This window comes from Bactrocera oleae, chromosome 4 (assembly GCF_042242935.1).
Source record: "Bactrocera oleae isolate idBacOlea1 chromosome 4, idBacOlea1, whole genome shotgun sequence".
NCBI lineage: Eukaryota > Metazoa > Arthropoda > Insecta > Diptera > Tephritidae > Bactrocera > Bactrocera oleae.
In genome coordinates, this window is record NC_091538.1 from 70,289,417 (window position 1) to 70,316,535 (window position 27,119).

Here is a 27,119-nt window from a genome sequence, read left to right on the forward strand (position 1 = left end):
AGTGTAATTAAAACTTTGACTAACGACAAGCAAACGAGCTGAAGCGCACTAACACACAAATAAGTGGCAATAAGAGAGCCAACTATGTTCATATATATATTGTAAAGTGTTGCACGGCGTAGGTGTGGCGGGTGTGTGCAGCAGCCAAGGAGTGAAGCAGCTGTGCAGTTGCGGTGACATTGTGTGTTGTTACAATAATTTTGTTGTTTTTGGTGGCAACGTATTTACATGCCGTGCCGATGTAGCTGCCGCTGTTGCCACAGTTGGTGCTGCGCGTAGACGCGCTGTTGCGGTATGTCGATGTCATAACTTAAATCTTTAATAGAGTCAAAAAGCGATTGCTGCGAGCAATAGAAAAATCAGCATAGCTGAACTTAAAATTAATGAGCAATTCCTACCGACGGCGCAGCGCAGCGCCGGGCACAAGTTGCAAGTTGAATGGCTGGTGCTGGTGTTGGTGTTATGGGGGTTGGTTTGGACGACAAAAGTCAAGGCCCCGCAGATTACGACTTGTGCGAGTTGGTAATTAGTGTAAGCCTGGCGCTGGGGAACCGTAATTGCGCTTGTTACAGCTGTTGTTGTTGGCAATCTTATCTGCTAACTGCTGCCTGCATTTGTGCCGTTGTTGCTGTTGCGGCTTGCTGGCTGAGCGCAAATTAGAAATTTTGACAATTGCCACCGAGCACTACCCTGCAGCGTACAGGGCGATGGGGATTTCGGTACTTGCAATAATGAATAACATTTGTAGGGTCGCATGAAACTATGCTTATCCGTTCTGTGATGGCAGTGCTGCACTAGCACCACCACTCATCCCTGCCTCCATTGAGTTGAGTTGAGTTGACAGATTCGATGGTTTGTTGTGACATTCGAAATGACATATCCAATATTATGCCCCAAGAGTGGTCGTTCGAATCGTACCGGCTGTTGCAATAACAGTCACACCCACACCACTCGTCACATTCGCTGCAGCCACACATGCCAAATCCATACATTTAAGCACTAAACTTGTGTATAAAGGGGTGCACATATTTATATAATACAAATGTATATATTTGGTGTACAGCGAACGGCAACATAAACATATAACCCAGTTAACCATAATACTGAGGCATTTGGGCTAGATAAAAAATGTATATTATGCCATAACAGATGAGCTTGAGTGCTATAGACAGTTTTACAAAGTTTTTATAAAAAAAAAAAACGGTCTGAAGACGTTTTCAAACAAAACATATTTTGGAAGACTTCTTGTAGTGAAAAACCTATTGCTGCTTAGTAAACCCCAAAATCTCGCATATGCTCACACGGTCTCGAAAAGACTGCAGTACGGTTGTTGGCTTAGTGACAGGACACAACTTACTGGCAGCACATGCGAGCCGAAAGGGCATTGGTAACGATGCCAGATGTAGGGATGGCGGAGAAGTCTGAGAGAGATGCTGAAACACCTCCTGTACTTCTGTCTGGTCTTATCTAAAACTCGTTTTAGATATCTAAGGGCTTCGCAATTCAAGGGACTAGCAGAAGTACCAAAATTAGATATCAAGTCTCTCTTAAACTACGCAAAACGCGACGAATACTTGAGTTCAAATGAAGTTGAACCTCCATCTGGCACATTCAGGAGCTACTTCGAGAAGTTTATTGGCAAAGAAACGTAGTTTTTCGAGAATACTATTGGAAATAATAAAAATTCTCAGAGAAAATCCATAAGTGCTTGTATTCGCTTGCTAGAGATGAACCATATCTTTCGATGTGTTAGTCTGGTATAGTAGTATAGATGTGTATATCTGGATAATGGTTTTGTGGTATCAGTTTCAGATTACTATATTTCTAGATACTTTTTACTTTAATAATAACAATTTTAAGATTCAGAAGAATTATTTTCAATCAAAAACTGAGCAAAATGCAATGGTTCTGTAGGTTGAAGCCAACAAAAACCTAATCCATCAACCCGGCCACAGATAAGGACACATTACATGCAACCACACATACATAGGAGCCTGTACCTGTGGTAGCACTCATATGGCTGTCTGCTTTTATGTGACATCTACTCACATTTGGTGTGTCCAATGCATTGAGCTTGGCGTTCCAATTGCAATGCTGCAGCTGACGCTTATTGCCAACGCTTGTTGCCGCTGAAGAGGGTGCACCAGCCAGCAAATGCGTCGGAGTGGCCACGTCATTACAATCGCATCGCAACCATTCAAGTGAGTGTGTACATACACTTACATACATATAAGTATGCAAGTGTGTAAGTATGTTGGGCGCTCCTTTATTGTTAGTAAGTGTGACAGCTATAGCTCAATGCTTAAATGCTTCGAGTAACACACACATAGGCAGATATATGTATATGTATGTGTGCTGTGTTTGTAGAGCGGGTATGTGTGAGTTGCTTGGAGTAGGGGTTGATTTGAAGGAGTGGTTAAATTCTTGATAGGCAGTTTAAATCAATTTATGTACGCACTCACGCCTGCCTGTTAAAGTTTAAAACGTGTTTGACGTTTCGTTTTATTAGTTCAATTGTTGTCAAAGAAGGTGGTGATCCGTAGTGGACATAAGGGGTAGATGCTAACGGGGTTAAGTGGGTTTGACATGTGCTTTATGAATTGGAAGTGGTGAAAGTGCTGGAGGGTCCGCTTTATGTTGTAGTTTCTGTAATTTGCAGCTTTAGGCAGTTTTGTCTCCTTAAAGTTTTGAAAATATTGATTGAAGCTCTGAGACATTGCTGTATGAATCATAATCAAAATTATAATTAATAAAAAAACACTTTTCTAAACACATCTCGTGTAAAATATATTTGGTATTTATAAATGATCAGTGTGATCAGCTGCCTGCCCTGCGCGATTTTTTTGAGTATATCGATCTAAAATTGGCACACATCCCCAATAAGCTGCGGAAGAATTGTCGATATCGAAACACTATAGCATATAGCTGTCAAACAGACTGACCGATCAAAATCAAGATTTTGTGGGGAAAACTTTTTTATTTGTGAAGAGTAATATAGCTGCTTTCTTCAATTTTAATATAAATTAAATTTTCCTAAATCTTGATATGATGGTTTAAAAGTTTTCAGATAGTAACTCTCTAGAGTTATTTGAGATGATTTATAATGCTTGGTTCCCATTATCGCACTATCATAACTGGAATATGTCGCTGGAGTGAAAATTGAATTGGCAGTCGATAATCTTCACATAGGAAATAGTTTACGATTACCTGTGATGGGGGACCTCACAATATGTCAATTGGGGCACCAGAAAGTTCATTTGAGCCATGTTTGAGGATACATTGATCTGCTTTTCTCTTTTTGGACGAGCTTATTGTATTCTCAGTCTAAGAAGATTTGGTTTTTCGTGATTTGGACTCGTGCGAATTGTTCGAGGTAAGAATTTAATGTACGAGGATCAGATCTTGATAGCAAAAATTTTATCATTAAAGAGGTTGTAATTGTAAAATTGGTTTTAGAAGGCTGTTCATCAAAACAATGAACTACAGTAGGATATCCGCGAAAATTGGATTTTTCCCGTAGAAACGAGTTAGCTGAGAGTGAGAGAGCAATCTCTTGCAACGTATGGTTGCCAGTTTCGATATTTTGTAGTAATAAAAAAATGAACTTGAATATACAATATTGTATTTGAAATATACTTAAAATGACTCAAAATTACAGTCGAATACATTTATTTGTAAATAGGTAGACTATTTTTAATGGTTGGATTTTAGTTTGAGCTTTGACATTGTGAAAACTTATGACTAAAAAGCTAAAAGTGTGAAAAATCGTGTATACAAATAGAACAATGGCAACATTGGTGAAATGAAAACAAAAGAGAATAACTGATTTCTGCCTTGGAACTACGGGCATAACTTTTGACAAATTTGATTTGATACGGTCGGTAAGTATGGAAGAGAGGAGTGTCGGTGACTGTTGGATGCATTAGCATTGAAAAAGTAGAAAAAATTTCAAGTTTCATAATATGCTATAAAGAGAAAATTTTTAATTGCTTTTTATTCTGTCCATATAATTCACCTTTGCTTATTTTACAATTTCGATTTCAAGCTCTAATTCCTTATTCCAGCATTAATTATCATAATCCGTGCCAATACTAAGGCTATTGGCTCTTCAACTCGAAATTGCACTCTCGGATGTTCTAAGCTTGAGTACTAAGTTGAATGACAACAAGCATCAGATTGACTGTTACTGCATGTAACCAATGTCACACTGCCATCAAGGGAATATATAACCTCACTACAATGTGGAACAATACAACTTTGCTGTAATTATACGAGTAAGGGTGTATTTAGAAAGGACGGGCAGTGTTTTAATGTGCTTTTGGGACCATAAAATCAAAGTGATTGTCACAGCGCAGCGCTTTCAAAATGAATTGTGCGAGATGAAAGAGAGAGAGAGAGAGTAAATACGCACGCGGTTGAGTAAATGTCAAAATGCAAATCATTCAGTGACAGCGAATGTCCGTTACTCTTTGTCGCTGTAATTTTATTGTGTATGCACGAGCGGTTGACACGCTGTTTATGTGTCAGTTGTGCGTTTACAGTTATTCGCCCTAGCACAGCTGCACTGTTCAATGCGCAACAAACAATTCCGGTTTTGTCACCCTGACATTACAAGTAATTATGTGCTTTGCCAAATCAGAAGTGGAATAAATGGCTACCGAAAAGAGCGCGGGGTATGCAGAGTGTATATTGGTGAGAAAATACTAATAAATGGTAAAATACCGTGCAACACCCAGCGCACAGCGTACCCACCCACGGCTGCATGTTTACACAAAATATAAATTCCGTCATAGACAAAAGCCCAACTCTATACATATAATTTGGTTGCATGCCACCCGTTGCGTCAGCTGGGAAAATAACTGCCACATACACACACGCACCGACACAGCGTATTTGAGAAATAACAAATACTTATAAGCACTGGGACTTACTGGTGTGGTGTGCGGGGCGCCCATGGCCGTTTGCCGTCAAGCAGCCCACTTAATGAACGTGAAATTGGGCAGGTGTTGCCAAGGCGCCTTAAACAGCGCTAAGCTCTTGATGGTGTGCGCAAGCTTTTCATTACTCGTTTCATTTCATCATCACATTCATTACCAACGCTTCGCTTGCAGTGTTGCTGTGCTTTACTATTGCTTGCTTCTACCTTCTTTACTCTTCCACCAATTGTTTTATGCTACATTTCTATTTTATTTTCGCCGTCACTCCTCCCCTACGGTGCGTGAAATGCTGTCGTGCGTAGAGCTGTAAAGCTTTCCAATTATATTTCAATTTGCCTAAAACTAACGAACCGGTTGGAGGTCTCAGCTTGCAGGGAGCATGTAGTTCGAATGCTTCACTCCGCAATCCGGCAAACCGACAGCGCGCGCAACAGTGTGCCACTCAAGCGTGTTTGAGCAATGAAATCTATGCGTACATCCGTATGCCGAGCAGAACCCTTCAACAGTATTCAACTTTTCTTCTACGTCTTTTTGGGGTTTCATGTTGCAGCCACCTTGAAGGCGCTGAAATCTGCCATAACAGGTGAGGTGTTAATTTTATGTGGAACAAGTTATTTTACTGCGAATTCCAAGCAGGCTGTTTTACGCCTAAAATTATGTAAGCCCGTACAAGTGTATTTGTCAGGCACTTCATTTCGTTAATGTCAGCATACTTGCCGTCGCCACTAGGATTATGAGAATTTTGTGCATTGCGTAAATTATACAATTTATATTATGAAGCCCATAAGAAGTTAACTGTAACAAAAGGTAAGACGATGAAATTTTTCGAAAGCAATTTACAGGATTCGAGTGGCATAATTGACGTGAGGCAAGCGCTTGTTGAAAACTTAACCCAACAGTCAAGTGGGAAAATGTGTAAGATTTGCACATGCCGCTAACACGCTTACGCTATGCGCGAGTACGTGAGGACCTTTGTTTGGCTTGCTTGCGTAGGCTTCTGTGAGGTGGGGCCGCAAAAGTTTTTGTAGAAGGAAATTAAATGCCCTCAATGCCGATAAAAATGTATAATTAATTGCTTTGAGCACATCTAAGTGGTTATTTAAGATCCATAATTAAATCGTTTTAATAATGTAATACGAGCAGCACATTTACATAAGTATTAAAAATTTCACGGTACCAAAAAAAAAAAGGATATATTCCAAACGTTCTAAAATGCTGGTAAAAAAGTTTTAGGTAGTGAGCAAGTTTAATATAACTTTCGTTTGTTGGTGTGTGTGTTTTGCATGCCGGAAATAATTAAAATATCGTTACCATATTTCGTAAGTTGTAATTGATTATCAGCGGCTTGTTCAGGAGCGTCAAACTTTGTCGGTGAGTTTATATAATGAGGTGCTCGAAGATTACTTTAGCTACAAACAACTTTCTATAGTTTTTCGATAATATAATATATATGGTAGAATTGCGGGTTCACACTATAGCAAAATTTGTTTTATTGCTGACATTCTTTTTGACATTCGCTGAGGCTTTCAAAAGCTACAATATGACTGACTTGCTGTGGAAATATCAAATTTAAACAGGTGCATCTGATTACCATGGATTTCAAATAAGTTAGAACTAACGCATTATCCATATTGGAGAGTACTAAAGAAGTTCAAGGATGTTAGTCTAAATTTTTTGAATAAATCCGTATATCGTTTCGAGCTCAAGAGACTATATTAAATGGAATGTTTGCGTTTCGGTATTTTTACTCACCTCTATCTTTGTAAGTAGTTCGATGAATATATAACATTTGATTAAATTTGACTCGGACTATTCCTTTTAAACTGTGCGCGCAAACCGAATCGATAAAACTTGTTTCTCTAGATTGATACAACCTCTTTTTTGTTCGTGCAAAAACGACGTTGAGTAGGGGTCATAAAAGAGATGCTTGACAATATAGCTGTGGACCCTACGTACATACATCTGACGCATCATTACTCGTCCCGAGACGTGGGTTTATGAATACGCAACTGTCCTACTATCTAGCGAAAAGCGCTCCATAAATGAGCCGAAACGAAAAAAAAAAAATTTGCTGAAGGCACTATGGAAAATTGATTAAGCGTTGGCATGCTTTTATTGATTCAGCAGCGCTTCAAAGGCGATACAATTTATTGTTTTTGTCAATTCGAGTCAAATTTGATCAGATGGTATTAGTCATCTGCAGCATTGAGCTAGCATTTTTTGCTCCTCTCAGTCAGTTTTATTTATAACGTCAGCTGTTTAAGCACATGTCACAAAGCGACTCAAAAATTAAAGTCTCATAAACCCTTCGGAATTGTAAGGATTTGCTTATTTGTCAAGTTTGTTTTTTGTGGGTTGCGGAGACATGAACTTTGTTAGCAACAATATAAAAGAAGCGCCCTCCCCCACTTTTATTCTCATTGTCTCATGGGAATTAGATTATTTCTCTTCTTTAAAGACTATTTGCCACACAAATTGCCTTTATATCTTTTAGTTTAAAGTCTGCAAATATATGATTACTTTGCATTTAATATTTCAGGGTTCAACTGACTTGTTCACCGTTGAGTGACGAACCCATCGAAAGGGTGATATTACACGAAAACAATGAAAATATTAGAAGTGGTGGAAGTATAGCTGACAAATGGTTAAATGTCACGTTTTGTCACGTCACACGATAAAATCGAAACCTAATTATAGGATCTCACACCAATGTGTAAGCGAAATAAATACGTACATACAGTTGGAGGCTTAACAAACATTAATTTATACAGTAACACAGGCTGTCGATTTACATATGTATATGTATAATAAGGCATGTAGATATATGTATGTATATATATAATAAGGAAACCTCTCTTCAAATAGACACTTTGCTATGCATTTACCATATTTACATTTGCCTACCCAGTGAACCACAAATTACTTTGTGATCTCTTAGCAGTGAATTAAGGGATTCACTTGCTTCTTTTTGTGATTTTTTTTGAAGAGTCATTTACTTTAATAAATAAATAACCATGATGAATATTTATAGAATTTAATGAACTTCAATAATTGGCGACTCATTGCTGCATCACAAAAAAATGGTTTTTTGGAAAAACATTTACACTTCAGAGTGTTTTAAAAAATCGAAATTCTTATCAAAAATCTTATTCCTTTTATCAATAACTAACATACCTATATATCTAAGAAGGTCTGTGAGCGTCGATCGGTCTAGAAATTTTCTTCACTAACTCCAAAAACAGCGCTTCGGAAAAAACGCGTTGCCGATTCCATTATTATATAGGTTAGTTGAAAAGTTTCTTTTTCACAAAGAACTAGCAGTACTAGTTCCAATTTTTTTTTTCTCAAGTTGATATATCTGTCATGAGAACACATGCAAAGTTACAAGTCATTCTGTCAATTAATTCTTTGTTTACAAGCCATTTGAAGTTGATGTGTCAGAGTATTTTTTTAATATGGAAAATATTTAATATCGCGCAGTGATTAGATTCCTTGTTTTGAAAGGTTTAAATTTATGAACAATTGTTTAGAAGTGTATAAGGAGTCCTCACTTTCAAAACGCACCGTTGAACTTTGGGCTAGTGGAGGAGGAGGACGACCAAAAACCGCAGCCACACCAGAAACGTAAAACAATCAACTCTGAATATTATTGCAGACTTCTGGATCAGCTGGATGAAAAAATACGTGTAAAAAGACCTGCTTTGCAGCTAAAAAAATCATTTTTCATCAAGACAATGCACATGCTTACAAAAGTGTTTTAACAATGACAAAACTCAATGAGTACGAATTGCTTGAGCATTCACCATATTCACCAGATTTGGCTTTCAGCGACTACTACCTCTTCAGAAACCTTAAAACAATTCTTTCGTGGAAAGCGTTTTTCCGGGTATTCTCAAGAGATCTCGGAGAGTCAATATAGCGATGGCATAACATTTTTGAAGGATCTTTGGAATAAGTGTATTGAAGTTAAGATTATATTGAATAAAAAAATATATTTCGTACCAAAAACAGTATTTTTTCATTTCGAGCGCAAAAATGGTGATTTTAAATACATAGATATCAAGTTAAGCGGATATTCATAGTTAGAGACCCTTTGAATGTTAAACATTAATATAAAAACTATAATTTGTTCATAACTGCTACTAATTCCTTTATCGATAAACTTTTAATAATTAAAGATAACTTAATGTTGTTATTTAATTAAAAAGAGAGTTGGGTACGATTAAAAATGTTCATGTAATTAACTTTGAATAGAGAGGTATATGAGTATACGAATAAATATGTATGCTTTCATTTATGGAAATGTGAAATGTGCCCTTACTGAAGACGTGCCATAAACTAACAACACAATGAGGCCCTCCCAACCAGTTCAATTAAGTTTATTGCGTTGACAGTGCGTTTGGTGGCGAAGCAAATCGGTACGACTGCTATTGGATTGACTGTGCTGTAATGTTTGGAAAGCGTTCGTAACGGTACGTGCGTCAAAGTGTCAATGTGAAATGCAAGTACAACCATATACTTGGGTAAGCGAGCACGCCATTAGGCTCAGTTGTCGTCTCTACGTCGACAGAGGTGGGTCAACGGCAATTGGAACTAGCAACCAACTAGTAATTACCGTAAATCGTGCCTTTGATGTTACACACGCAGAGGCGCGCGGCGTCTAGGGAAGGAGAGGTGTCTGTAAAGTAGGCAAATTATGCCACACAGGTTGCAACAAAGTACACGTACCAGTAGAGGAAATGTATGTACTTATATAAGGATATGTATATTACAATGTACATCTTAACCATAATTACGTCTAATTACAGTGATGATAAGGCTATGCAAGGAGCTCCGCGCAGCCAACAATATTATCGAAGTCTTGATTATGCTTGCGCTGTCACAATGGTGTCTTAATTGAACGCCAAAACATATTTAGCGGCCTGCTTTTGTGGCACGATAGCCCCTCATTTTCATGGCATTAGATGTGTTCATCTGCGCTTATTTACTTTAAAGCATATTTAATTTTATTTTATTGGATATCGAGTGCGTTGAATAGCGCTTCAGCGTGTTAAACGCACGTTTGGTAGGCCGAAATGGAGTGTCTGCGTAGGCGCGGCCATTGACCATGTGCTTCACAGTTATTAGCGGTGTCGTTGATGACACCTTTAGCTATCATCAAAGTCATCTTCAGCAGCCTGCCACTGCTGGTTGCAGAGAGCTATTTTCTTCTTCAGAGGTCCCTCTCTTTCTGGCCATGCGTTAGATTTTCAACTGATTTAATGAACCGGAATTATTGGTAATAAGTTCGAGTATGCCGTAGGCTTCCAAGTGCAGTGGTAGATTTACTTTGTTTTCGCAGCAATTTCTTCGTCTGCGTCGTGTATTTATTTCATTTCCTGCGCCGCTCACCCCTCCCGCTTAGTTACGGTCAATAATATTTTATGAAATTGAAGCACTCAATAATTTTCCAGCGAACCTACAAAAGCGCGCAAGCATAAAATCACCCCAACTTAGCTTATCCTTGTATATTAAATAACGCTAGCTGTTGTTGTTGTTGCTCTTCCATATTGAATTTGTTTGTTGACCTAATTCATTATTAGTTTTTCGCTTTTGTTATTGTTTTCATTGCTCTTCTTCTGCCCATTCTGCGTTCTGTGTATATTTACTTTGCGTAGTTACTGGTTTTTGATTTCGCCAATTTTCTTTTTCCGTTTCTGCCATTTTTGGTGTTCTTTCGTTTTTTGCTTTCCGTCGCTCGCCAATTCATCCATACACTTTCCATATTTTAGTCTAATCAATTTTCGCTTTTCCATGCAATCCAATGTTGACATTAGAAATATTGTCGTTGACCACATATATACTTGTATGTATATTCTATAAATATATATGTATGTATTTTTATGTGCATATTACACCAGTCGCATTGAGATATGCATGTATGTATATAATTAATTTTATCGGTATTTGTTTGTTTGCTTTTCTCATATGGCGCTGCGGTCTGCTGGCCGCTTTTGTGTGGCCGTTGCGGCTTGACAGTTTGTTGGCAGTTAGGCGGCCCACTTAATGGCCACCACAATTCCGCCAATATCAACTATCCAACACTCTATTTTATGCACAATTTATATACATGCGAATATATGTGTATAATGAAGGTCTGGCAGGAAAACTTGGGCCTTTGCAAACCTTGTAGGAAATGCGTAAACAAGTATGATTGGAAAAAGTAAATTTTTTTTTTACTAATTTCTCGAATCGTAAATTTGTGCAAAATTGTTATTTTTTATATAAACATGAAATATACGATTTACGTACAAAATTGTAAATTGAGTAACTCAGAGCGTAAGAGTTCAGTTCGAAGGAGAATGGTGGACATTTTTACTTAGATGTTTATGGTTAAAAAAGGAAGAATGTGTCGTTATTCATTCACTATATCTTACACTTTTTGATTGACACTCAAAACAGCTAATCTAATCCAAGTTTTCCCTCTAACATGACAGAATCTACTATATATTCTTATCAATAAATACAATGTATGGTATATACCACGTATCTCACCCGGTATAACCGAATAGGTATGTAACAGTCCCGTAACTTTAACCAAAACAAATTAATAATTTGGCAAACCAACGCAGTCGGCCACAATAAAGTCAATATTCCGACAAACATTAATTTGCTGGCTTTGAATGGAGCAACACCAACATTTTCAACCCGTCGAGACAATGATGAGCATAGCTCATCGACGGCAAACATCATCGCCGAGCGGACAAAACAGAATGAATAAAGTGTTTCAATGGGTGGTCAGTGTCAGTGTCACTGCCTTAGTTTGTTGGATGAGCTGTGCTTGTCGGCGCTGTGACGCTGATTTGGATCCCGGTATGCAGTGTTTTAAGCTCATTTGCCGCTGCCGCTTTACGTCTACTTACTTATGCGCTTCTCATCAACTGACAGAGCGGAAGAGGTTTTTCATGCCTCCGATAGGTTATTCAAACACTTTCGCAATCAACGCAGCCAACAGCAAAAAAGTATGTATCTATATATACTTGTAAATTGAAGAACGACACGCGAAAATGGAAACTGAAGTGGCACAGTGGGATTTTAACAGACATTTTCAGGAGGGAAGCTCATCTATTTATTACAAGTGGTTGAATCTGAATTGAACCTTTATGGAGTTCTTGATCATTGATCGCTTCGAAACTGCGAAACGGCATCAGCACTATTCCAAAAATAAATAATAATTTTTTTTCATATCAGTCATACTGTTATGAAATACTGACTTTTAAAAATCTGAGTGTGACTACCTTTGCCGAAAATTGTACCGCACCGGCTTAAGTGTTTCAGACTGAGTATGGATTTGCAGATTTATAGAAAAAATTGGACTCAGGTAACCAGAAGAAGAAAAATTTGATGAAGTGCGGACCAGAAGGGGCGGCAGAGAGAATGTGAGTTTCCTACATATTCGAAGGCGTAACGAGAGTTGTCCGAAGTTCAGTACTGTATTAGTTAAGAGTAATTTTTTTAAAATCCTCCATAATAGTATACCATGCATTTACTCGTCAATAATTTATGTGACTTTTTCGTTCATGAAAGTCGTGAATTTGTCCAGCCCGAAAACACTGCTCGGCTGAATGTACTTCAGGGCATTGAAAATGAAATCACATCCGTTATGGGCTCTTCCGTTTTTGTGTCTGTGGTTGACAGGAAGTAATCAATAGTTGTGACCAAGCCGGACAATGGTTAGCATCCGCCGCAACCACTATCGCCAACGCCAATGTCAATGTAGTGGCCGCTGCTATAAACTATCGATGAGAACAATTGTAGGTTGGAGCCAAAATGGGTGGAGACCGCAAGGGCGAGCTTGGAAAGCAGTTCACCTAAGTAGGAATGTGTGAAGTTTTACATTCGATTATGGACACAAATGGGAGTTGACCAATAGAGAAGTGCTTTAAAAGTAGTGCGGCAGGAAACTGACCAGCCACTGGAGGTTAGATGGAAAATCGGTAAATCAGCTTGCACGTCGCCATGTGTGCGGCAAGAGTCGGTCAGCGCTTGGTGTGGCATGCAATTTGTCAACTTTGCGGTTAACTTTGGCTTCGGTCACCCGCCAGCCGGTAAACACACACCTAGCAATATACCCAGCGCGATCGCATAATGGCCTTTGCAACAAATCGGAAGACATAAAAGCCGCTCTAGGTGCGCACATGGGTTGTCCGAGCGTACGACACGAGGTATGCCGCATATCGACGTTGGGCCATTGTACGAATATGGGCGAATGGTAAATGCCTGCGGAAGGAGGCCGGAGTCAATGAACAATATATCAATGTGGCAGAGCACATTCTTCATTCTTCATATAAAAGTAATCCTAAAGTATAATTACAATCACTGCAGGCTGCTGCTGCCAATGTCACTGGGCATGATGGAAAAGCATAGTGTCTGTCTGTTACATCAACATTCGTGCGCTGGTGTACGTGTTTCAGTGTCTGTGTGTGTAAAACTTCGTAGGTTTTTAGGTTGTGTCTGCACCACCTGCGCTCACTGCCTTTGATTAATGCAGCGCTTTGTTGCGTCGATGTCTCAACTTTCTTGAATTTTAATTAACTCACTCGTTTCCTCGTAAGTCGCTTAGCAACCGCGCCTGGCAATGCTGGCGATGTAGTGGGAAGGAACTTGGAATTTATGAGAGCAAGAAAAAACACAACCCAATGCTTTACACGTTTCGGTGCGTATATTGCGCCAACAGTCCACACCATACATTTTGTTTTGTATAGAAATTGACTGAATTTTCTTGTGTACGCAACGAGCATGCACCGTTATTTCATTATATTAATGCGCTTGCTTTAATGTTCAACATGCCCTGCTTTACATAGAATACCGAGGCACATTCAGATACAGATTCAGCCAAGCATGGAGCCACTCAATATACATACACATTTACAAGGTCTTGCCGACATTCAGCTTGATTTACAAATTTCTTTAATGAGGCGACAACATTTTTAATTAGCGCACCTGTTATTTCTTCGACATTTAACTGAAGTAGTGCGGGCATGTTTGCCGCGGTTAATGGGTTGGAAGCGGCAAGTGCACCTCCATAAGTGCTATATCGCATAGTCGTTGCTTTCTCTTTTCAGTTGAAGTATGTATGCTTGTGTGTTGGTAGCTGTTGTTGAAAGAAAGTGCGCTCTGGTGTCGGCACGTTGTTGCGTTGGCTCATAAAATTAATTTGCAACTTGTAGTCGCCCTGCCTCAAAGTGAACTACTACTCCTGCCCTGCCAACCCTAACTATCGCTGCTGAGCTAATGAAAGCCATTACTTTGGCAACGTGTCTGTTTCTTCGACAGAATATCTGGCGTGAAGCTGCAATAAATGTCACTATATACGAACATACGCAGCAGTAATTGCGATATTCCAAGAACGCACATTAATTCTATGTCACCAAAATTTTTGTTATTCTTAGTTACATATACACTTGTACTCATATGCATGAATAACAGTTATTCGTAGCACATATTCAGTTGTAGTTTACCCCTCTTCTTCGGTAGTATATAATGGCACAATTTTCAGCCTTACTATTATTTCCTTACTTCACTTATAGTATGTGTTGGCAACCCTCTGAGGTGTAATTTGTGGTCATCCCGCTTATTTGTATACTCCTGTTCTAAAGTCCTTTTATATAGAGTGTTCGGTTGGTACATTTTTGAAATTGAATTTCGGAAACTGTCAGCGCATCTATTTACAATTGGATATTATTTATCGAAGAAAATTTCAAAGGAATAAGTTAAGTGTACGATGAAAGAATAAAGGATCGTGAGAACATTACACTTCAGTCTGGCCGATCGTATTTACTAACCCTGGAAACTATTTTTAACTGTGGCTCTTGTTGGCTGAGTTAAAGGCGACTCTGAAGCTCAAAAACCTGACAACCCATTATCAGCGGTCGTATAACTTCTTGGCTCGTATCGAGATGATAGTGCCTTCATCTCTTCTTAGATACGATTCGAAAACATACAAATACAACACAACATAAATTTCGCAAGACGCAAACGATGATTTTCAAACATTGTTTCTTTAACTTGTTCGACTTTATGGTCATTAACGGTGGTGGATTGACGACTTGCATGATTGTGCCACTCAAATACATGTATTCGTAATAAAGTAGACTCCCTAAATAAGGTCAGCAATATTTTCAATAATTCCGTGGCCATGGTTCCAGTAGAAACACAAAATTTGAAGCAAAATCGTCGTACAATGTTTTTTTTATAATAAAAATTGCTAGACAAACTTTTCGGCTCGTAAGTCAACAGCTGTCAAATACATAGGAATTGACATATGGAGATTCAACTTCATACGAACATAAAAAAGATTGTACCAGTCTAGAAAAAATAATTTTATCGATTCGGTTTGGGCGATGAGTTTAAATGAATTAGTCCGCGTCAAATTTGATCAGATGGTAATCGCGAGGGCTTTTCTACGAGAAAACTTTATACCATACATTTTTCAGTGCAATTCGTGATCCAGAAAAACCAAGTCTATACTATAGGGCAAATGAATTTTTAACCAATACATTTTTGTTTAACTTCAATTAATTTCAAAAAAAAAATTTGTTTTTTAGCAGACTATGCAGTTTACATTTCAGTTCTGCTAATGCTCGGTATCAGTTGGCAACACTGTTTCCCTTACAATTATAGTCTGCAGTATTGAGCTTTTGTAGCTTGTGGCAACAAACTTGTAAGTGTTCCCCAGCAAGCTAGAAGTCATGTTTCACCAGATGTAGCGTCAAAATACAGAGCACACACAAGCTTTTAGAGCTAAGCAAATAAACGGTAAATAGTGGCCTAACGCGCACTCATCAACTGCAGCTACAATGTGCGGTTCATGTGAGCATAATGCTTTTCTTGTTTTGATTTTTGTTTTTGCTTTTCTGTGCGATATTCTTTCATTGTTGCTGATAGATACCACAATTGCATCAATTCCATTTGCTCAAACAATGCTTTCGCCCATTCCAGCTGCTCCAATTGGTATCGCAATTATTGCTTTGATTGTTGCTATTATTTCTGTTGTTGTTGTTGATGCTATTGTTCTTACACCTAAGTACATATTTGCCGGTTTCTTTGTAAACTGGAGCGTATGCTCCTTTCCGTTTGTTGATATCTTTAAACGAGCCGTAAATTCAGACGCTTCAGAGCGTCTGCATTTATGTCCATATGTACAGTGAGCGAAAGAGAGCGGAAGAAGTGCTTACTAATGACACATTGGCATGTAGCCGTGTGATTGTTGTTCCTATTTAACGGGCTTCCCCCCAGCACGGCTAGCAGTGCTTTATGGCTATGCTAAGTCACTCGCTCGATTCTATTCACTGCTATGCTCTCGTTGTGTTCCATATGGTTTTGGTGTTGCTTCGCATCCGCCACACGCTAGTTGCCTTCCAAGCTCGGCGTTAAACTCCTGCCTGCCATTAAAGCAATTGCCAGCGTTTATGGACTGATTTAATAGAAAGTAAACGATGTGAGTTAATGGGGAGTATAACAAGCGCTGAACGCACGTTGTGCACCAATAAAGTGAATGGTAACCGAAATTACCAGCCCGGGGCGGGGGGTGGACAGGCTGATTACAACAGGGCGCAAAATGCACAGATACATGCATGGACGAATGTTGTATTCAAAAAGAACAATTATGTAGTACATAACTGTTTTCTCTAATTTTGAATCCAGCACTCCAAAACTCAACCGAACTGAAATTTCGCTAACCGCCTGCCGCGCTGCATACACACTGCTGGCTTCGGCTGAAATTCATTTAATTCCCTTCCAGCCGGCTGAATGCCAAGTGCTTCAGCGCGCACAAGTGACTGAATCACCCAACGTGTGACTGACTGACTGCCAGCTCGAATGTTTGTTTCTCGCATTTCTATATGTGTGTGTGTGTATGTGTCGGTGAGAGTTTGTCAGCTTTGGAATGCCAAACACTGTGCCGCCGTTGCTCGATTTACTCGCCAAACAATAATAAGTGGGTCGCAGCTAACCTCCGGATTTGTTTCGACGTGCCGCGCTTGCGTTGCCTCTACAGCCTGCGCTGTTGTTGTAGCACGCGCTACCATCAGCTGCCATACACCAGCTGCCAGCGGCAGGTATTACCATTATTATTTTTGTTGTTGTTGTTGTACGGCTGTAAATTTGCAGTTGCTAAGAGATAGCACCGGCAATGAGTTGGTCGCCCGGCATTCAAATGCCTCGCCGCGGCATGCCACTGCGCAATGGTTGAAATGCCGCTGCTTTCAATTTTTTCACTTTGCATTTCATCCATTTTTTGTTGTTGTTTACTGTTAATTTGTTCGCCATAGCATGCGGCAATAATGACAAGGGTTGAAATTGATGTCTAAACAAATATAAACAGCATTAAGTAAACACGTCGCTATGTGTCGTTATGCCAGCTCATTCATTGACTCTCACATCCACTTCATCTAGCCGACCCCCTATCCCCGCAGCAGCTGCTAAAGCATGGATATATACTCGTATGCATGTATGAAGGTATGCAAATGCCGACACACACATCCTCTCCTGCATCCTGCATTTAGTCATCGTGTCTCGGCGCTACAGCAGTGGGTTGTTATTATCCTGTAAGTTTATGAGCTGCAACAAATTTCAAAATGTCAAATTAAACATTGCGCCACATCTCCGTACCGCACCGCCCCGCCGTCGACAGTTGGCAATAAACACAGCGAGCAAACAAAAAGTTTAATTTTAAGCCGAACTTTGATTTTTAAATGTGTTTGATTTTGATTGCCTGGATGCGCAGTTCGGTCGGTGTTAATTACACTGCAGTGTCGCTGTGTTGGACCTGCGATAAGCGATAATCAACACATACACACAGCCACAGATAAATTGTTGAAATATGGAAATGAGTTTGCACTAATTGAAAACGATTTTAATGACAACATGCTGAGTATTGTTGAGCATTTTCTCTAAATCACCGAAATAAGCGGATTAAAATTCAAGTAAATTTGTTCATGCACAGGGTGGTACACAGAGTTCATTCTGGTAGTTAAGTGTTTCAACACATCCCTAATCAAAATTAAACGGAGAAAAACTAAATGTTTCGATCTCAACATTTTCGTAAAATTAAGAATAAACACTAAAACAAGTTGTAAATCTTACTGATACACAAAGACTATGTTAGGTGAGGTTAGAATTAAACTACAAGTAATTTAAAAACTTTAAATTCGATCATATGTGCGTTTACAGTTTTAGACAATGTTTTCAAAAATTATTGCTGTTTTTGTTTGTTAAACAACATGATATGGCTTAATTTAAACTTTAGTAGTAAATCATGATTCAAACCATTGTTTAGTACCGGATTTCAGAATTAAAAAGCGATAAACGCGCATCATAAGTTCTAGATGCTGGCCGATGTGTATTGCAATGAATGCTCAGTAATTTCTAGACTTTAACATTCATCAGACTTTGCGTGCACTTAACAGACGCTGGTCCACGACCACCTCTGGTGCGAGCGCGATATCCTTCTGGCCAACAGTGGATCGCAGGAGGTCGGGGGAACTTCTCACCCTGAGCAAAGTGCATCTCGCTACTATAGTAGGAGTTATCACTGGACACTGTCCAATGGGTACTCATGCGGTATGGCTTAGAGTACTACCCGATGCTTGTTGCCAAAGTTGTATGGAGGAGAGCGAGGTGGAAACATCCCGGCACTTTCTCCTCCCCTGTCCGGCTTTTGCTAGACTGAGATTGAAATATCTCGGCAATCACACATTCGGCGGATCTGAATACTCAGCCTCAATGGATATTGGCCGTCTTAACAAGTTTGTTACAGGCACAAAGTGTTTTGTCGACTTGTAAGGGTCTTTTGATCCAACTTATAGGAGTTTTTAGTTACCACAACGGACCGGCGTTTTAAGCTGTTCAAGTGAGATTCTTCTTGGGATCGACTTCCTAACCTAACCTAACATTTATCAGCTTATGCGAAGTTGGTTGTAACCGCAAACAATTTTAAAATATTTTATTAAGCAAAGGCAGCAAAATAAATATTTTCACGACACCTACGGTCATAAAAAAGTATAAAAGATTGCTTTGAAGAAAATGAGTTTAAAACGATAATTTTTCAGTTACTGGCTTTTAATTTTTACATTGATGTTTGTTTTTTACTATTTAAATTTTTTGTTAGATGACCAAAATGTCAAAAAAGATTTATTTGTGTCAAAAGAGCTTAAACTTTGCATGTGTTTAGTGTAATCGATCGGAGTATATTTCAGAACACAATAAAATTTCAGTTTTGCTTCATAATAAAAGAGTGACGTGAACTACTTGTAATCATTGTTTTTTGTGCTAGTAAGGGTTCGAAATTATTGTGTGATGTCCATTCATCCAAGGACTAACATAGTACCGGCGCGAAAGAGTCCATTACCGCCTAAGCTAGGAAAATGAAGAAACTTCAATACTACAAATATAGCAGTAATTTTGAATATGTGCTCTAACAACAAACAACAAAACCAACAACATTGATTGACGTCATAATATAACGGTTGACTGTGGCAGATGGAGACTTCTTTATAGATCTCTAATTGATTTTAGCTTAAGTGCCAGTCTAAAAGAAGTAGGCGTTTTGGTTCATTAGCCGCTGGCGGAATTACTTGGGCGGTTGTAGCGTAAAGCAAACGATGGGGCGCTAATTGCAAAAGGCACAGGTGCGCATACATAAATAAGAGCAATTGATTTTCCAGTGTTCATAAATATTAAATAATCCACTTCGCAATTAGTTTTACGGAAACTCGGAATGGAAATGTTTTGTGCAAAGTTAATATTTATTGCATCGAAAAAGCATGCGGCAGAATTTATTATAATAAACTTCTTAAGCAAAAAAGTATTTCGTATGTGTGTGAGTGTGTGTGTTTAATCTATTTTATTTACGTTTTTAGCCTTGCAACACAATGCACGCTGCTATGCTATACACAATTCCAACTAATTTCCACACAAATTTCAGCGATTATCTTAGCCACTTTGTATGCTTTGTGTATGTGCCACAGAAGTTGCAACATCAGCAACAGCAGCAGACAGCAGCACACTCGATCTCAATAGCCGTAAATGTTGCATTTTGTTTCGTTTTTGTGTACGTGCAACACGAAGGACATCGCATGCAGCTGGCAATTTACTCACTCACGCGTGTGTGTGTGTGTGTGTGTGCATAATTGTAGCTACTTTTGTTTATGCTCCAATAGCTGAGAGCAATATGTGGGCTGCATGACTTTGTGTGTGTTGTTCTTATACAAGGGCGAAGGAGGTGGGTTTCACTGCCTGTTGTGGGACTTATCAGCTGCTGCACCAACTTTCACTTGCAGCAACATCAACAGTAAATGTAACCGCAGCAACAAAAGCAACGGCGACATGCCACACGACGCTTAGCTAGTTGCTTGCCCCAAATAGAACTCGTCTCTTTATGCTTGCCACAACATTTATGTGCCGTTTGTGGCAAAAGACAAGTGGGTGTGCATGTAATTCTATCTAGCGTAAATGCTCTAGCCATGCTCGGCTATGCACTAGTGTGTGTGTATATATATATATGTGTGTGTTCGTAGATTGGTTGAAAGTGTGTCGCTCGTTGTTGGCTGCTTTGTGGCACATTGCAATGTAAATTAAAAATATAATCGTCTCATAGTTTGTCATGACGTTTGCCAACGGCAGTTATAGCCAAAAACAAAAGCAAATGACAGTGACAGTTGCATGCATGCACACAACCGGTATAGAAATATAAAAAACAATAACAATAATAAGAAGAACTAAAATTACAGTACAGCCATGTATTGCTTTAGTAGCTGCAATGACATTTGCCGTTACGCTGCTAACCACCAAACGTTTTCGCTTATGCTTCCATTTCGGTGCCCGAAAACCCCCACCAAATGCCTGGTCCGCTTTAGTTCCTGCACTTAAATGGGCCAGGTCCCAGTTCGGTTGCCGTTGCTGTTGCTGGCATTGGCACGCTGTGCTTGCTTGCGGTTGAGCACCGCTGTCAGCATCATGCTTGCTACACCGGCTTTTACTTTTCATTTTCCTTTTGTTGCCGTGTGACGCTGGCTGGCTTATCTAAATGCGACCGGTACACATGCACGATAATTCACCCGCAACTCACCCTTTCTTCGGTTGCATAAACCGCAAACACCAACACGTCTCCCAGCGACAGACACAGGCATACAAATACAATATGTAAATGAATGCCGGTTTAGTTGTACTCCTTTTTGCTGGCAGCCAACAGCTGATGAAGTTGAAAAGGTGATGCGTCGGCAGTAGTGAAAGAAGCTTTTCATCTGCTCAGCATTTGTATGTTTCCCTTGGGTGTGTTTTTCCAAAAGAACGTGTACAATGGGCCAAAATAGCGGAAATGGTAACCGAAAATAATACCTAAATAAGTATAGACATATGTATATATAGGTGTCAAAAGGCTTATGCCATCATTACCAAGTCTTAATGAGTGTTTCGGATCGATTTCTTAAAAAAAGTAGTTAGAGTAGAGCGCCCATATCACTTGAGTCGAATGAATCAATATTTGGATGCAAAATTCCCAGTCCAGTTTGATAATTTTCAACCTGATGAAGACCTTCTCAGTCCCAAAAGTTAAAAGGAGAAAAAAAAACGGAAATTGTAGCTTTGCTTTGGACAAGATCTATACCAAATATCGTGAGAATATCTTGTCAAGCAGAAACATTTTCTATACAATAACTTGATTTTGATCATACAGTTTGTATGTCAGCTATATGATATAGTGTTTCGATACCGGCGGTTCTGGCAAACGGGCAGCTTCTTGGGGAGAAAAGGATGCTTGCAAAATTTCAGATCGATATCTCGAAAACTGAGGAACTAGTTATAAAGACGGACAGATAGGCGCCTATGGCTAAGTCGACTTAGCTCATAACGCTGATCATTTATATATACGTATTTGATGGAATAGCGGTTATACCACTTTAGTGAGGTATCCAAGAGAGTATGTCGTGTACGAAATAAACTCGATAGCTTTGTTATAGCTTTTACATGTAATTTTTCTGATCGTGCAGAGAAATTGCGCATCGAAGACAGCTTGTATTTCGAATAGCTTATCACTATACTTTTATAGAAATAATTCTTAAAAAATATAATTAAACTCCTCAAGACCAAGATATTTGATCATATGTTAGTTCATAAGTAAATCGGTTGAGAACTACAGTGAATGAAATTAGATTGGCAATTTACCATTTTTTAAATTACTCTTACATTTGTTTCATTGCTACTATTTACAGTTATATGCTCTCTTCAAAGAGGCTCTCTCTCCTTTCGCTTATAGTTTTGCTGCTTAGGCTTACTCAAGCGCTTTGCCCCACTGTGCGTCTGGCGCCTTGTTACGTTGCCACCACTTCGCTTTGCAATGCCGTGGCGAGTGGGGAGTTGGCATGTGCCAAAGATAATGTTCATATTTATTAATGCCTTTTACAGTTCGCACACTCTCCACATAAGTGCTTGAATGCACGGTTGCTTATCAAAGCGACGGCATACACAAGTTTATTTTTTATCTCTAAAGATGATGTCGTTTGAGTTTGGTTTTACAATTTTGTGCCATTTAAAGGGGACCCCGTTGGATGGGGAAGGGGGAGGGGTAGTTTGCCGCAACTGCCGCCAATTTTGCATTTCCAAACGCGTTTCATTTGGGATTCACATGAAAGTTCAATTGCTTGCGATTGTCGTCTGGTGATTGCATGTTGTTCTTTTTGTTATTGTTATTGTTGCAATTGTGTTGCATAGCAAATAAGCGAAATAAAAAATGACAAAGTAATGACGATATTCGAATTCGTCACTGCCAAATAATTGTTGTTTTTAAGGCTGACACTGACGCAGTTGTTGTTGCCGTTGTTGTAATTGTTGTCATCATGTGAACACGTGTTGCTGACATAAAACGACGAAATTCGTTTAAAGCTGTAAAGCGCTTCTTCGTGCTTTGAGTGGCGTTTCGAAGGATTTGCCGCTAATAAGAAATTACCAAAATCGTCGAAGGGAGTAGCCCGACCTACAAATATAAATTGACTGTGGGGGTTGCTGGGGCACATAAGAACATAACAACCGGAGATGGGTTCAAAAAACATTTTCAAATTAAAAATAAGATTTTCTGCAGCGACGCATATACTTGTATGTACCTCGATATTGTTGTTGCCATGGAATATTATTCATTGTATGTGTACTTGTATATGTATTGGTAGTGTTCATATGAATTAATATGGATATTATAGTTTCAAAGCACATACCTGCGTTAGCTGCGACGAGGCGTAATAAGATATTCTCGAGGGACAGATCGACTCTGGTTTGGAGTAAATTGTATCGCCGATTTGATCGCCGCCTACGGGCAGTAAAGCGGTCGCGTAGGGTGAGGGTGTCGGCGTGGAACTGCGAAATCCTGCAAAGAGTATCAAAACAAAATTCTCTGTACATTCCTTATTTCTTAGTTATGTGCATTTATGATTTGCTGGCACACGGCAAACGACCCAATTTCATACGTGATATGTGGCGAGAAAGAAATAGATATTTTAAATTTGAGAATTTATTACACAGTTGGAAGAGTGCCAAGTGCCAAGTGTGGTTGGACTGTGACACAGTTATTCTAGATAGTGCTAAAATGTCATAAAATAGAAATACTAAAAGATGTTGCCTACATTACGGCGCAATATCAAATGACAAATTAGAAAGTGTTTCGATAGATGTGAATTTTCAGAAGGGTAGAAAATTTTGTTTTGCAATAAGAATTCCTAAAATCGCAATCTGTCGTTAATAATTTTTACTTCTGCTGCAACCCGGTATTTATTTCAATCGATTTTGTTACGAAACTCGCTTTCAAGGTGTAGAAGTTGTAGCTGAAGAGATACTTGATATGAATTACTGGTTCTTCCAGATAAAAATGATAACGAAATAAACACAATTTTGAGTTTAGGCGAAAGCTTCAAATTCTAACATTCGGATTTAGTTCTGGAGTATATTCGTGTTTGGAATCATAATATATAATACTGTATTCTAACACTTCTTTAGCCTAGTCAGAGATAGATATCATATACTTTAAGAAGTGCTACTTACTGTCAAAAATATTGCAAGACTTCTTCGACTCCGATGGGTATTTATTCAGGCTAGCGATAGTCGCATAGGAACCACTGTTCGCGCTGGGTGGACGCCCCAACGGATCTAGGCGTATGAAAACGTTTTGATGGCTGCCATAAGCGGCAGTAGTAAAGCTGGTGCTACAACAATAATAAGGAAAAAAATAGGAAAAGAAAAATTTGCGATTAATTTCATATGAAAAATGCATTTGCGCGCGCTTATCGAATGCGCGCACCGCTTCCTACCTCCGATTTCAGATACTTACTGCAACGAATCCTGGCGTATCTGCTTGCGTGCGCGTACATACATGGCTGACGCAATCAACCCGACAACCAGCACCAAACCGAGCGCGCAAGCCGCAGCACCCAACAGCGCGTGACCCGGCGACGGCGCTTGGGCGGGTGCCGCTGATTGATTCGGAACAGGAAATAAACCTAAAGGAAAGCGCGGGAAAAGGTAAGAGAAAAATTGCAAATGCGCGATTAAAAATGCAATGACGTTGCAGGCAATAAATGCGTTGCGCGTTGGATGAATGTACATAACTGGATTAGGCGAACTGCGTTGGTTGCGACTTACCTTTGAGGCAGATTTTATTCCGTTTAAAATGCAATTTGGTGTCATTAGTGCGCGGTGGACCGCTCACAAGCATATTGACGACAAGCGGCACCTCCTTATTGCCATTCCCCGTACACGGTAGATGCACCAGAAATGTCTCAATCTGCTGTGGCACATAGCCCTTGTCGGGTATGCTGAGCGTGGGCGCAGCCAAAGCGGTCTGCTCGTGCTCGTAGTCGATTGTGATGGTGTAGGGCAGCTGAAGCCGGCGAGTGTGCATATAAAATTCCAGGCAGCATAATTTCGTTGGCAGTTGGTGGGTGGTGGTGTTGTTGTTCAACGGTTGCGCATAGAGTTGTGTTGTTGGCGAGAAGGTTAATGGAGTGCAAATTAGATTTTGAGTGCTACGCAAGTGGTATTGGTGGCGGTACTGTCAGACTCTGTGGGGTCAAATGCTGGCATGCGTCTCTTACGCATACACACACACACACACATGTCGACACATGAACACAGAGTTTGGCAGAAAAATATACAATATGGAGTGAGTCAGCAAGGAATATGGCTCTTTTACTCACCGGATACGGCGTCAAACTCTGCCATGAAAACTCTAAATCATGCACATCTGCTGGCACCGGTACCGTGAAATGCATAGCGTAAGTGTTGATGGCGCCCTCGTGCACATAGAACAAGTCTGCTTCCAAGCCTGTGTAAATTGTTGGCGAATTGGGCGGCACAAATAAGTGGAGTGGGATAAAAAAGAAAAAAAAAACAGTTATATAAAATATGTTTGCTCGTATGTTGCGCATTAAAACGCAATTTAGTTGTATCAATTTTCAAAGAAATTTCTGTTTTTCCCCCTTTTATTATTTTTCGATTTTTTTCGATTTTTCGCTTTTTACCGCTGATATTTTGAACTTTTTGGCGTGCTGTAGCCAACACTACCAAGGGACCGAAGAGCAACCCCTGACACTGCCGCACTCTAGTAACTAATGTACACAATTTCGTTTCTGCCACAGGGCTTTTGTGGCTTTGATCTTCTGCTGGTTGTAGAGGGAAAAATGCGTGTGCGTCTTTGAATCGGAAAAAATGAAGAAAGGAAAGTAAAACATTGAAAAAATAGTAAAATAATTTCTTTATGCGACGCCTGCTGAATGCGACACCTTCATCATCGCGCAATCAAATTTCATTGCTTTGTACTTGAAAACGAATTTCTGGCAACGGGACTATATAAAAAGAATTACACGAAAATTGACTCGCACGCTTAGCTTGGGCGTCAGTATCGCTTCATCTAGGGGTGAAAACGCTTTGCAATTTATTATTAGTCTAGTAGTGGCTCTATTTGTTGGGCAAGCGGGTAACAGTGTATAGAAAATATGCGAAAATAGTATGCGGCACTTTTACGCACCTTTTAGCAGCGCATGGGGGGAGTTTTTTTCTTGTTTTACTTTTTATTCCCTGCTTGTGTAGCGCTTAATGTTTATTTCTGCCTTTTCACTTTTTTATGGCAATTGTATGAATGACTCTATTCAAGCAATGGTTTCTTCTCAAAAGCCTCTCAATTGCATGCACACACATCCACATACATCTATGTGTGCGCGTAGGCGTGCATTCCCATTTGTAGTTATATAAAATGCGAGTTCACTTCAAAGAGCGGGGAAATGGAAATAAATTGCCTTGAATGTGTAAAATATGAAAGGGATAAACTGCTGCCACACACCCGCACACAGAGAAGCATGCACGCATAAAGGTAAAGCTTTTGATATTAAAAGTGTAGTTGTGTGAATAGCCCGATTTCTTTGCACACCCCCCTTCCACTTTTACTTTGAGGGGATTGCGAACTTTTAATATTGTGGTCAGTGATCAGTTTCTATTTTGAATAGTGCACCTTTGACCACAATGCGTGACCCGCAATTACTTTTAAAAGGTGTGTTTATTGCCTATTTTATCGAGTGATCAATAGCTGTTCGATACAAATTTCAATGGAAATGGTAATTTTTGTAATTGTTAAAACAACTTTTATCATATGGAGCTATAAAATTAGTGACAGAGTTATATGACTCCTCAAAATCGATTGTTAAGGGCCATTAGTATATGAAAGAATAATTATGAATCGATGAAGGACCAAAATGAACCTTGTTTTCGATATTATACTCGGTTGCTTAAAGAGAGTTAGAACAAAAGTAAGAGGCAAAGTTCTTACGCTTTCTAGTACTTCGAATTGACGTCAACCTCTCAAAGGAGAAAAGAGTTTACTTATATTCCGTTATTGGTTATGCGCTCCTAGCGAAAATTAAACACAAGAAATCAGTTTAAATGCTTAACGCGCAGTTGATCTTTCTTAAATGAAATAGCAGAAAAGTATATATGGATGGAAGCCTGGACTTTTTGGTAGAAGCTTTTTTTGCACAAAAAGTGAGTTGTCTTCTAGATTAGTTTGAATCGGCATGGAATTTCTTTAATTCAAAAACTATTAAATGAGTAGTTTACGATATTCCTAATAGCGAAAAGTCCTATATAAGACAACAGTGTTGGCCTAAGCAT

At 39.3% G+C, this 27,119-nt stretch overlaps 1 protein-coding gene across 1 annotated transcript in view; it reads right to left on the reverse strand.

The window, feature by feature from the left end:
* Drl-2 (Derailed 2) overlaps positions 1-27,119 on the reverse strand; it is a 93,443-nt gene that overhangs the window by 12,583 nt on the left and 53,741 nt on the right. Inside the window, exons 3-7 of the mRNA XM_014240910.3 lie at positions 25,154-25,281; positions 24,600-24,837; positions 24,289-24,457; positions 24,003-24,163; positions 23,183-23,331 (exon numbers count right to left, since the gene is read on the reverse strand). Of these exons, the coding sequence (XP_014096385.2) occupies positions 23,183-23,331; positions 24,003-24,163; positions 24,289-24,457; positions 24,600-24,837; positions 25,154-25,281 (845 nt within the window). The remainder of the gene's footprint in view (positions 1-23,182; positions 23,332-24,002; positions 24,164-24,288; positions 24,458-24,599; positions 24,838-25,153; positions 25,282-27,119) is intronic.